This window comes from Sitophilus oryzae, unplaced genomic scaffold (genome assembly GCF_002938485.1).
Source record: "Sitophilus oryzae breed Bouriz unplaced genomic scaffold, Soryzae_2.0 scaffold_177_pilon_pilon, whole genome shotgun sequence".
NCBI lineage: Eukaryota > Metazoa > Arthropoda > Insecta > Coleoptera > Curculionidae > Sitophilus > Sitophilus oryzae.
In genome coordinates this window covers 8,091,174-8,105,660 of record NW_022146479.1, presented here as the reverse complement: position 1 = coordinate 8,105,660, position 14,487 = coordinate 8,091,174, and the positions used below count along the sequence as shown (strand labels likewise).

The window sequence follows — 14,487 nt, the reverse complement described above, 5'->3', positions numbered from 1 at the left end:
AGTATATTTACCGAAGAATTGTGAAAGTGTACTTACTTTCCGATAAACTCCGGCACTTGAAAGTTCATTTTCTATAACCATAACAATAATCCCGAACATTCCCATCACCAAGGCGTAGTCGCTTATCCGTTTCCGCTTTTCGAAGAGGGCTTTACGCCGACCTAACCTATAGCCTACGTTCGGCTTGTGCTTGAGGCTACCTGACGAGGGCCCCTTGTACCCCGTGCCTATCGTGCGGTCCTCCATGAACCTCGGGTAGTCCACGTGGCCCACCAGGGCTACCCCGGCTCCTTCTTCTTGCTGCATCTTGCCCCCGCCCCCCGCCGAATCCCTGCTTGAGTTTTTCACAGCCCCGGGAATGGATAGGGTTGAGACTGGTTTCCTCAACTGCAACACATGCAGATCAATCGTTAAGTAGAGTCTTGTAATTGTAAATAATTGTCATTTGGTTAATTTGCATCAGCTCAACATGGCCAGTGCAATTCATCTAAATCCTGCTTGTATTCAGTAACATTCTCTTAGTATCGTATGATCGAAAAAAAAACGGCATCAGCGATGGCTATGAAATGAAGATCGCTGTCATTTTATATGTAAAATTATATGGGGAATGTCATCGATGTTTATTTCCAAGCCAACTGGATGCCGTTTTTTTTTTCGATCATACGGTATTATATTGTCTCTTTGCTGCATTGAAATAAACGAACTGGCTAAATCACCGCCATTGGACGGTTTTACATATGTATTAACATTGAATATCGCCGAAACAGGAATTTAAAATTATTAACAACCGCGGTTTTTGCTAAATATATAAAGAATGCCGAAACAGAAATACCGCTCTTACCAAATAATTAATTAGTAATTCCGCGATTAGGTACTGTTGTCAAAATAAAACTATATTTTATTGCATACGAAAAAAATATTTTTGACATGATAGATCCAAAATAGCAAACAACGAACATTAAACTATTTTATCACCTAATCGAAATGCAAAAATATAAGTTATGTTATCATTTCGAAATGAGTTCGTTAGAATGGAGTGATTCAGTACTGATTTGGCGGTCGGTGGACCTTAAAAGGCAGGTTAATGTCTATCTATAGCTCGAGCAATCAAAACATGCTGTAAACGTGTTTTGATTGCTTTGGTTTCATTCTTTTTTCCTTAGTTTTTCTCTGTTTGATTAATACGCATCTTTATTGCTTTAAATATTTTAATTTTAAAAATGTTTTACAATTTTAGAACTATTATTAAATATCAACGACAGGGGGGGCTCAATTCAAGTTAAAAAATGACAATTCAAAGATATTAATTGTTGTGATTTCGGCGACGTTTGATTCAATTTTTCACCGGCATTTAAAGATATGGAAATCTTTTTGTATACACTAACAATAACGCCGGCGGTTGTTTAGCCAGTACATAAAATAAAACACATTTCACATTTCTGCATCTGAGTAATATTTTTGACAAACAGACAATATATGAAGCATACAATGTCCACAAACATGTTCTGTATCATATTTTTATAATATATTCTGTATCATATTTTTTTTATAATTCTTCCACCAAAAAGCTTTAAAAAAAATATGAACGCGTCTGTGACATTTTTTGTACTAGAGAGCTTAGCAATAAACATATTTTTCTAAACGAATTCTATTTTCAGACTTAACCATCTAGGTATTAATTAAAAATATTTATAAGAAAACTAGTTTGAAGCCCTAGAAATTTAATGACGCCGTTTTTATTATGGTTTTCGAGACTTCTAGCCAGAAAATGCTTGCGATGCAGAATATCTCTGGTGACATTGCGTTGGCATTCATATTCAGATGAGTTATACAAGCTAAGATTTCTGATTCGACTAATAAAAGCTCTAAAGCTATACAAAGCTTGTTTTGATGCCTTAAAAAGCGTAATGGGTGTATTTTTAATTCAACTAAATAACTATAGGATTCAGTTTTCTCTCAAACTTTCAAACAAAAAATGGATATGCTATTTTCGCTCCAAGCCAATTAAATGACGTATTGAAAAAGCCAATTGAAGCGCGATTTGACAAAGATTAAAAAAAATCAACCGATATTACGGATATAAATTTCACAAGAGGCGAATCATAAAAATTTACCTTTGGGCAATCTTTTTTTGTCGAAACACTGGGATTGAAATTGAGAGACAGAGATATTCATTATTTATGTTTGGGGAACGGAAAAAGCAACGTTCAATGTAATTAGCAGGAGTTTCCAACGGTATTGAGTGGTTGTACAACGCAAATTTTACATCGATTGATAAAGTTTTTTATCCGGAGATTATTTTTTAACGCTGATTAATCAGTAAAGATTATAGCGATTTAGGTCTAATTTTTATCCGATTTTTCACGTATTTGATACGTTTTATCCCGAGGCATGCATGTTTTTCTTCAATTTAAATTAAATCTGCCCCTTAATTTCGTGGTTTAAATAAATACTTCGTTTAATTATCATCAATCCCGCGAGCTGCTTTCTCATTCTGTTGCTTGTGTAAATGCAGTTAGGAGAATGAGGTCTTGGTTTAAACTAATTTCTCGGGCCTAAAATTACATTTGTAATATTAATATATACATCTGCGTGCTTCTTTACTTCGTTTGTTCCACAACTTCGTACTAATTAACGTTTTTTTAATTATTTTTTTATTCACACATTACGTTGTTTTAAAATCCCGTTATTATTTTAGAGAAGCTTTTTGTTTTTTCTTTGTACTTTTTATATTCTATATGTTTTTGGATAATTTTCGATCCGTTATTTTTGTAAAGAGTATGATCTCTTGAATTTTAATAGGGACAGAGGTAGAAAACATTAATTAAGAGAAAAGATAAATTAAAGTTAATTAGAAAAAAAAATGGAAATACAAAATAAAAATAAATTCGTAAAGAAGCACGCGGTGGTTTGATTTTAAAGGAGAAAAACTGCATAAATAATAGAAAAAATAATGCAGTTTCAAAATATACAAAGTAATCTTGTCATTTTCCTTTTTGTTTTTATTAAAATAATATTTTGTTACCATTAATGATCTTTTGGGCTAAAGATAATAGTAATCGTCTCGTAGTTTTCCAATTTAAGCGTTCCTTTTTCCAATTCAATTTTCTACATGCCAAAAACAAGAGTTTTTCGTGAGTTAACAAAGAGATTTTTTTTCTTTGTGTAATCGACATGAAAATTAAAACAGTTCTGCCCTAGAGAAACCGTATCGACGACAAAGTCAAAACAATTAATCTATTAATTACGTATTTTTTAGACGTTCTATAGGCTTTATTTAATATTGAACATTTAAGGGAAATTTCTAAGGCGTTAATATAAAAATTTATAGCCGGCTCGTGTGTTTCTCTAATCCACAACAGTAGGCCCTTTATTGCGTAATTCTCTTTTAAAGAAAGGCCTTTTATACAATTTGGCATTGCGTGAAATGCTGATTAAATATTTAGGTTAATAGATTCCCTTTTTTCCCCTGAAAAGTGAATTAAATCTCATGTAAAGGTTTTCCACGCCGTAGGTGGACAATGATAAATGAGAATTACTTTAATACACTTATTTTTTAAAATATTCAAATATTTGCCCAAGTTATTTTGTTTATACTACAATATTTTAGGGTAGGACTCTTTGCTTTCTTAATAGAAAAAAAAATTTGATTGGTTACAAAATATTAGTTTTAAATTAGGTAAGAGAGAATTTGTGTATTTTCTTATGACAAAATTATTATTGTATATTTTCTATTGTAGTTCATAAATTACATGCTAGGTGATAGGTGCTGTTGTGCTAAGAACCTGAGGATTGAATTCAGTTAGTGCATTTTTTAGTAGGTAATCTAGAAAAACTTCAAGCGGTGATTTTTAGTCTCATAACCTCAAAGTACCTAGACCATTATCTATATTTTTTTTATTTTTAAAACCGTCTAGTTAAGCTATACTGAAAGTTGTCAGATGTGTTAATATAAAACGTAAACTTTTTGTTAATTTGTTGTGGAATTTAAAAATTAATTCAAAATATACTAAATAGCTATTTAAATTTTTATTTTCAAGTTTCTTGAACAATATTTTTTTTTCTAATTAAATTTATATGGTACAAGTAGTAATATACTTGGAATACTTTTGTAGAATTCTTGTACTTATTTTATTTTGAAAATAGACCAAAGGAGTGCGTATCATAGTTTTGAGAATTATGAGAACAAATATGCAAGAGATGTAACGATTTTTTTTAGATGAAATTCTGAATTTTATTAGGGTTCAAGAACTAATTATTTTTTATTATTATTTAATATTCACAAAAGGTGCGCTTCTTGCTTCTGAGAATTATAAAAAAATTGCACTAGAATTTTTGATTGATGATTACAAATAAACTATTAGTTTATTGAAAATTAAAAATAAAGTTGCGCTTTATACTTCACGAGAGTTATCAAAGTATTTATAAAAGAAAATTTTGACATACACAGTATTTTGTATGAAACTTTGAACGAAAGTTTTATAAAAAAAGCAAACCGCTGAGCGAAGCGAAAAGTTTTTGCGCGACAGAGGAAATTCAAAAGTTGTTTTTACCTGTTTGTGTAGCGTAATTCTGACGCCGCAAGTGGATATTCACGTTTAAACGAGAAATATATTTTTTTGCCGAAAAACAAACACATTTCGCCGAGATCCGAGTAAACAGACGGCCAGGTTGTTTTGAGGTTATGTGGCAAAACGTAAGGACTTTCGGCCTAAAAATTCAAAGGGACTCTAAATGATCATCCAACCGTTTTTACATAGGACACTGTGTCGCTGGAGACTTCTGTAAGGGCGCGCTTGAGTCTTGTTCTTCGCGCCTGCGCCATTGTTTGAGAAGAAGACAGCATGCCAGAACCCTATATAGAGAGAATCATACAATTCATCTCGACAGATTTGAGGCCAGCGATCCTGCTGCACACGCCAGTCGCACGGAAAAATAAAACGCGAAAACGCTAAAGTTCTGACAACGAAATTCATACGGTGCCATGTCAAGAAATTACTTTAAAAGCTTGTTAGAGTGCGCCTTAAATTTTCATTATTTTTTATATTTTCCACACTTTTCCTAGAAAATATAAATCATAATAAAATATTTTGCGCAAAACACACAACGAGTAACAGTCAAAAATAATGTGCTTTAGCTAATAGTTAATAGTCAATACATGAAAAAAGGTTAGCTGTATTAGTTTTCAATAGTTGAAAAAAATAGAAAATGAGAACCATAACCATAAAAATTGTGCATGGATGCATTTTTATCTACTAATTAATTTACATATATATTTTTATGTGTATATAAAAATAAATACATAATATGTGATTTTTTTTATACACTTATTATGCAGCAGTAATTTTACCAGAAATTATGGAGTATGCTAAAATAATTTTTAAATTATATTTAAAAATATTTTAGCGCATTTTAGCATTATTTCTATTTTAATAATAAATAATACTATATTATATTAAAATTGTAATACTAAAGTATTTTTTAAATGTGCAGACAGACCCACTTCTAGTTAATTTTACATGCTTTTTTATTTTATGTCAAGGACTTATTACAACCCTATCAAAAATAGATTTTTTATTTCACTGGTAATAAAAGGACAGCTCTTTATAAAAAATAGACAAAATTTGGCCCCTTATGAATCGAAATACCGCGTTCTTGTTAAAATCCTATAGAATATGACAAATTTTTGAAAATAAATTTCATAAAATATAAATTTATTTAACACCCAATGACTATCGCTATTCATGCAAAAACTGAGTGAAAAATGCTTGGTTTTATTTTAAACGGAATTTATATCTGTTTGAAAATTCAACTAAATATTGAGAAATATAAATTTTCAACTTTATCGGTTTTTATTCAGCGGCAAATATTTTTAAGCTAGTTAGAAAAAATATATATATTTCAATTGAATTGACTGAATTATTTAAATCGGATTAACAGTGTCTAATAATAAGTTTGCGTTCTATACACCATTAAAGATATAGTGTTTTAGTTGTTGAGGCTTTTTATGTATCAGGGGTGGAATATGGCATGTTAAATCAGTATAAAAATCCACAAAAATAAAGAAATCTGGCATTAACTGGGGCTATTTTACCTAATTATCAAGAGCCTAGATTTTATGAAGTGTCTATAAAAAAAATTAAGACTACGTTTAAGAATATATCAAACTAAAAATATTACCTTATTTATTTATAAACTCTAATAAGTGTTTGGTTTACTTAAGATAATATAATTCCAAAATGTGTAAAAATGATAACTTATTTTTTTTTATTTAACCATCTGTTAGAGAGGGTGTTGCTAAAAAGAGAATAATTTATCAAGCACTTAAATAGCCTACGCGGAAAAAAATGTCAAAAGAGTTGCTGATAAAGAAGGCAATGTTATTAATGAAAGAATTTTTAAAAAAGCCATATTCATTCCAACTAAGAAATGTTCCAAAGCTTATTATGTTTTTTTGTATGATTTGGCAAAAATTGTGATTAATTTTAATTAAAACATTTTAATACTTTGTATAAATTAAATTTAACTTTTTTCAAAACTGAAATGCTTACGTTTCTTACGGTATTTTTTTCTGAAATGAATTTCTTTAAAAGGCAATATTGCGAATAGGTTGTTACCAAAAAAAACAGAAAAAAGATGCTCATTCCTTTTCCATTTAATTCTGCCCAGAAGTCCCACAGTCCAAGATTACTTATCGACTTTTTTGCTCCGTTTTTTTTTCTCATTAAGTAATTAAATAAATTAGTTCCTTACAGAAATTTCAGATATATTATTTTGTTGTTCATTTTTGTGTAATGTAATTAGAAAATTTAATGATGAAAAACGAGGAGGCTTTGAAAAGGATGTTTTGATTAACGTTTTATTAAGTTAGAGATCGTTTTAAATATTTTCCGAGAGTGAACGATGTTCTAATTAATTTAAAGAAATTAGTTTGACTGAAATGAAATTCGAATAAATGAATTCCATTTCTGTACTGAACTAAAGTTATCGTAATTTATTTCAGGCAAGTTCATTAGGAAAATACAAAGCAAATGTTCCTTTTTTTAAACACAAATAACAGTCTGTTAATTTGGAAATTAATTTTGAAAACTTTAAAGCCTTAAATCCACCAAACATATAAAATTGAAATTAACATAAGTTTTCAAAATTGCGGACACTATTTCATCAAGGATTATGTTAAATTATATTCTATAGAAGTTTATATTTAAGTTCATTTATTATATTCGTACATCCATTATAACGTTTTAATTTTCTAGAAGAACTTTCTGATTAAGAAAACTTTACATACGCGTCTCGTTTTATATAAATTTAGTTTAACATCAAAAAGTTGGTTCCTTTGTAGATACCTTATCTTTATTTCTGAGTGTTAAGAAATCTCTTTTATAATTATCGAAATGGCTTTATTAATATTATATCACGGAGCTTATGTTTAAGTTAATTTCTTAGTTAGATATGTCATATTCCATACTTTGAAAAGTTATATCCAAGTTTAAACCGTTGAAAACTTGATTATTGTTGAACTTGGAAAGTCAGGTAGTAAAATTATCCAGCTCATTTTAAAGCTCTTGGTGTTTCCATTATAAACTTAAAGAAGCTTGCTTTATTATTGCCTTTCTGTTTTATGGTATTTCGGATTACTTATATTCCTAATAATTCCTTTTAGCAGTCTGCTAAGCATTTTTATTCTGGGAAAAGTTCAGACAGTTTTAGAGTAGTTATTCATAAAACTTTTACAAGATCCTATTCATTCCAGTTAGAGAATTTTTAGGGAAAAAGAATATGAATTATGGCGAAAATATTGCATTTTTTTGTCATCAGCGTCGGGACATGAAGCTAAAACTCATTATACATTCATATCAAGAAGTATCTAAAAAAAGTAAAGTTTTAAAAAACCCAGAGCCAATCATACTCTGATTTATTTATGTCTCGAATGAAAACTGAGGAAAAATTCTAAAACTTTCTACAGTTCACGTTAAAAGCAAAAGAGAAAGAAGGTAGAAGAGATAAGGAGAAATAAATTAGTTTAGTTACTAAAGTTTCTTCCGTTTAAAACTTTCTATCTGAACTAATTGTTTCAGTTTACTAATTTTGACATAATTATTTGTAATGTTTATAAGAAAAACGTCACAGAAAATCTCTTTATTTATGGATTATCAAAACTTTTGTCTTTCTGATGAATTTCCTTCCAGACTTAAAATTAATGTTTATTTATCACGAAATGTCACTGTACGTCTGTGTATAATTTTATGAATTTAAAACAAAAAGATATCGAATCCAGGTAAATTATGCTTTCTAACATGAATTTTATGAATTTGTAGTAAGTCAAATATATAAGATGTCTCGACGTGATACTTTAAAATGTAATGCCGTATTGTCTTTGGGTGGATTCGTATGTTGTTATCGATTCAGCCGTATAGCCCATCCAAATTGTTGGCAAACAAGCTAATAAATTTTGCTTTATCTTGTACATCTATGCATTTGGACGGACATATAAGGCAGACCTTACGTGTTACCTTACAATAATTTACTCTTTTCAACTGACATGTTCTTATATATTTCCACTGCAGCAGTAACATATGGGGGGATCGTTGCGATTTTTTGTATCAAGCCCATAAAACTGCATGAAAACACATTAAAGTATAATATATTTCAAATAAAATTTAAAAATCACGAAAAGTACAATTTCAAAATAAATTAAAAGGGATTATTTGGTAGAAATGTAAAAGTTGCTGATTTTGCAGGTTTAAAATTGAATAGAAGTTCAGTTCATTTTAGACAATAAGCGTAGGCAATTTTTAGCTGAAAATTATGCTGTGCATAAACCATATTATTCAGGCAGATATTTGTTTTTTCTCTAATTCTAATTTCTAAGTCCTTTGAACATTTCAGAATTTGTAGAAAATGTTATGCTTATTTGGAATATGTGCCCATTAAAAACGAGTGCTACATCTTCAAATGAATTTTATTAATGTTTTAGGTAGATTTTCTCCGTTAATCTTAATTTTAAGGCTGCTACCCTGGTTAAATAATTCCAATTTTTGCCAAACTTAACTACCCTATTGTTGAAATGAGCACGGCTTTTTTGGTAAAACCACAAAGACCTTCAAAGTTCAAAGTTAAATCCCTTTTATCCAAAAAACATTAGTTTGGGCTTATCGGTTTCTTCTTGTTAAGACTTTAATTGACATATTTACCAAGTTAATTTCACAGAAGGCTTGAATTAAACTTTTCAATTCGAATTTTCTAGAACTAAAAAATAGCTTTTTTGCTGTAGTAGAATTATAAATCCTAGAAAGGTTAACAGAATTTATGAACAAGAGAAAACTTTGCGACAGTACGTTTCGGAGTTATATTAAATTAAATACAAACAGAACATTTGGACCGAATCGAATTTTAAAACGTTTCTTTTTATTTTCGGCAAACATTTCTGATAAGTTTGGAAAATATTGGATATTCTGTATTGGCAAATGTTTACTTTATTCCTAAAACAATGTTATTTACGACAATACTGAAAATTTGGCGAGAAATATTTTTTTTTATGATTATTATTCTTGTTTTGATATACCTAATTTTTTTTAACGAAAGGTTAAATGTTTAATGTTTTAGAGTGGAGTGTATACCTTCGGGTATCAATCAGACTAACACCTTTTAAAGATTCATCTATGAGAGCACCAGTCTACACTTTGCCTTTGATAATCTATTTATAATTCCCGTGACACATGATTAGGGTTATTCTGCTTATTCTGTGCCAATTTATATTTTAGCCCTCACTTTATACGGTCTCATAGCACCTGTCATTAAGAAAAGATTCTCTAATAGAAGCAGTACATAGATTAAAATATTTTTCTCCAAATAATTTTATGTAAAAAAATATTACAAAATGTAAGTTTTCGTATTCACTTTTCATATCTCGTGTAAATATAATGGTACAAAATATATATTTTTTGATAGAGCAAAACTTTAGTTTCTGTCTCACAAAAAAATATGTTGCCCTGTTTATTTCAGTGTACGTTTCTAAGTAAAAGGATGTTGCGAAGAGCTATATTTTGGAATTCTACGGTATATTTTATGACATCCAGGCATCTTGTATTACATTTATGATAGATGTTATTACCCTCTTAAATTGTAGGCCCACCCGCAATGGTAGATACTTGAACCACACATGTTTCACTCAAACTGTTTATTTTATACTCTTTGTTTTATCCACAATTAAGTTACTTATTTGTTTTTAAGGGTTTCACTATGAACTGAATGATATAAGCATTACGTTAATCTCAAATGTAATATACTCTATATTTAAATAAATTGCTTGTGTCATCAAAATTGCTTGAGGTTAATTTTTAGCGGTTGAAAGGGTGCGTGTGGTATGTCGACAATAAGTTAGGGTATGCCGAAAATATTTGGTTTGTCTAGGAGAATAGGGTCTAGAAGCCCTATATCGTTCACTAAGACATGACATATTCCCTGTCAGTATCTTTAACGTACGAGACTGTTCTTCAGAGTAATTGAATATTTTAGACGCAATTCTCGTTTAGTTCTGCGTATAAAGTGCTTAGATATTATATTTATATCGTTTTTGATGAAAGTTAGTAATGACTTGCAAAAATATAGTTATTTACTGATAAATGTTCTATTATATTGTATGATTTTTTCTTATTAATATTTTGATTAATATTACTGATATTATATTATCCTTTATTCAAGTGAACAAAAAACATACTATTAACGAGTTTTTCTTTAATATGTGTTTATCAGTACAGCTACCACATTCTTATTGTTAAAATAAAATTAACTCTAAACGAACTATGTATATCTTACAAAGGACATGTAAATAGAATAATAAATCAAAGATTTTTATGATTAATAGTCGAGTAGTATAGATATCTAGGTTGAAATCAATCGAAAAAAGAAGGACTTTGTTGATATGAAAGATGATCCTGTTTGTAGAACGTAAAATATTAAAATTTGACAAATTGGTAGTGAGCGTATAAAATTTACACGTTAACCAAAAAGCCCTGTTCGATGTATTATTTTATCTTTATAACATTTTTGCGAATTTATGGAAGAAGCCATAAAAATTGCTTATCTATAAAGCAGACAATTGCACAGTTTTGTTACTTTTCGAAATTGACTTTTAATGGAATCATTTCTGACTTCGTTGAATCTTTATGGCAGCCAAACGTTTAAATGGTATAATGATTTATGAATAATGCGATTTTTTATTATTAAAGACCCTATTATAAAATTTCCCATATTTAAATTTCGAGAATTCCATTTTTTGCATATTTAAAATTATCATTTATTTTTAATGTACCTACTTAAATATTGATTTATTTTTTTACAGGCTCCAGCTTCAACTCAGTGAATTGTAAGTAAACTATTAAATTTACTTTATTAATATTTCGATTTTTTTTAAATTTTCCTCAACAAAACCTTAATCGTTTTATTAATTTTTACTTCAGAATATTTATTAATATTGTTTCTTGTTTACATTTTTTTTAAGAATTTTCGTGATAATTATATTCATATTTTTGTCTTATAAAAATTAATTAAAATTCATAATTACTTTACTACTTAAGTAAGAGTAAGAGAAAGAATCCACTAGAATTTAATGGACTTGATTTAATTTAAAGGTATTCTTTATAAGAAGAAAATAAATCAAATTTTATCAGGAAAAAAATGAATCTAATTTAAGAATCTTATTAAACCAATTAATTTTTTAATAAATTTTCTGTAGAAAAAATCCTTTATCAAATTCAACCAATAACTTTCAATTTAAATACGACACACATGTATGTTACTTCCGTATTCCGTATATTATTTGGTTTTATAAAATTAGTATTGCAGGAAAATGCATAAACTCTATATGTCCCCATTACTCGCAGATTGACATTAAATGATTTACTAATAATGTAATGAATTTGAATGGTCAATTAATAAAATAAATTTTATTGTATGTTGTAAAATGATATATCTGGGAAATGAAGGGTGAAATATTGATATAAAACCTCAAAAAATAATAATTTATTCAGATTTGTTTTTCTATTTTATGAGGAGAAAACAGAATTATTGTTACTAAACTTTAGTCACAGAGTTGCGCATAAATCCCACTGCGAGTACCAAAAATTGCTGCTAAATTACGAGATCCAAAATCCAATCTCGCGGCAAACATATACACCGCAAATATATTTACTACTCTAGTACGTATGTACGTATATCTGCCTCCAGATTACGACATTATCTAGATCTAGCCATTTAGTAGTACATTTTTGTACTAAATAATGTGATTTCTACGAAATGATGATTCTTTTGGTTTGGTGAACGTTACGAAGAGATTCATACATTGTTCAGATTCATACAAAGTTCTCTATGTTACAGAAATATACAGGGTGGTCAGGAGTAATCAGGCAACATATTTTGCAAATAAAAATAAGTAAAAAAGTTCGCATAAAAGCATGTCTTAAATTGCTTCGTTTTGGAGATACAGGGTGTCATTTTTATTTCCCTACTTTCTAAACAATTTGTGAGTCAACTTCCATATTTGGGTGAACATTGGTATCTGGGTGTTTTTTGACATGGGGGCACTTCTGTAGGCACCTCCCACATATTTTTAACTTCTTCGTCTTGAAAAGTACCAACTTTTCGTCTGTAACTATATTACACTACTGAGTCAAAAAATATACATTTCCGCAGTTTTTTTACGTAAACAATGTCTCTTATTGAAAATCGCTACGAGTTATGGTTCTCAAGATATTAGGAATCGAAATAATCAATGCATGTCATCATTCATAAAAATTAACATGTTGACTAGATAGTTATTAGACTAAAATAATATATTTATAAATATTTTTGTGCCAAACGTTCAACAGACACTATTTTTTCATAATTTTTCTTGAAAAATTTATAATTAATGTAAAAAAAATTATTTTAGCCAATTAACTATCTAGTCCGGTATGTTTATTTTGGCCAATGACGACAATGTATTGATATGTATAATTTTTAATCGAATTAAAAAAAATAAAACTTCTACACCCTTTACCTCCGAAACGAAACATTTTAGGAAATAAATTTATACTATTTTATTTATTTTTATCTGCAGAACATGCTTCCGAAGTTTACTGAATACAATTCAGACCAACCTATATACACTTTTAATTATTTAACTGATAGTTTAAGTTAGAAAGTAGTCGCACACATTCAGCTTGTTCTGAAGCTTCGGACTGCGCAGACCAATGTGTGGACTACGCAGCTTTGGCTTGAGCGGAAATATAATTTGTGCGGCTACATTTAATCGTAGACAATGTTGTTAACAATGAACAGACTATTTTAAAATCAGCTAGAAATAGTGTTGGTTATTAATGGGCCGAAATTAACGAGAAAAATATTAAAGTTCGCATCAACAGAGATGTACAAGATACCTCACAAAAAATACCTGAAAAATACAAGTTACAAGATACTTCCAAGCAAAGTATTTGAGATATCAGATAAAAGATACTTTTGAAAAGGATATTTGAAATACTAGATATAAAATACGTATTTTATATAAACTTTTATTATAATAAAATACTTTTTAGAAGAATATTTTTATTTTTAAGGTTTATTTAGCTTAGTACATTAATAATAATTATGAACAAGAATCCTGTAAGTCTGAGAAACATATTTGAAAAGTTTTGTTTGGCCAATTTAGACTTAAGTAAAACTAGGTCTTCAAACACTGTATCACTTATTTTGTTAGAGTTCACTAAAAAATGTAATAAGATTCTTCTTTTGCCTTTCTTTTTACGTATTTTCCTATTTTCCATTGTAGTTTAAAGTATCCAATTTTTATTTTTTCTACCGATTAGTTTTACGATTAGTTTCAGCCAGGCCTTCGAGGACAGATCTTTAAATGATTATGGCTTCCATTTCATTTAAAGAATTGATGTGGCACTGAAGCTAATATTGCATCATTAGCTGCGAGCTCTAATTGCAAAAACTTGATAAAACGTCTGTTTATGTTTTCTTCAATGCAATCTAGCAAAGTGTTTTAGCAGTATTTTAGGTTTTCAATTTTAAAATGTTTAATGATATACTGGATTCTTATGAGTTCGGGTAACAGACAACCATAATATGTGTCTTTATCGCCTTGCAGACTTTGTATGTCTTCTGCTGTTGGCTTTGAACAAGCAACATATTCACTTTAAAAATGTATTTAATTTTGTTTAAAAGGGGGTAGTTTCAACGTTATCATTGTTTCATTCAGATCTTGCAAAGGTTGCTTAGCTATTTCGTCGCACCGAATACGGACACATATGATTGGATGCTGTAAAATATAATATATAGTAAAATTATTTTAGCAAACTAAGTATTTATAAAATACTAAGATACTAAAAAAGGTATCTAAATACAAGATGAAATTCAAAAAAAAATTTCAAATATAAATTGAAAATACGTATTTTGTATCTTATATCTGTATTTCAAATGCTTGTATCTGAAATAAGTCACAAG

General features: G+C 29.0%; 1 protein-coding gene across 5 annotated transcripts in view; it reads right to left on the bottom strand.

The window, feature by feature from the left end:
• The window catches only part of LOC115882318 (small conductance calcium-activated potassium channel protein), an 84,070-nt gene that overhangs the window by 16,496 nt on the left and 53,087 nt on the right, over positions 1–14,487 (bottom strand). For 3 of the 5 annotated variants that reach the window (XM_030900315.1, XM_030900316.1, XM_030900317.1), the window contains one exon: positions 37–387. In XM_030900315.1, the coding sequence (XP_030756175.1) occupies positions 37–387 (351 nt within the window). Of the gene's footprint in view, positions 1–36; positions 388–4,553; positions 4,952–14,487 lie in introns of those variants that run through there. The other 2 variants (XM_030900319.1, XM_030900318.1) reach the window with 2 other exon arrangements.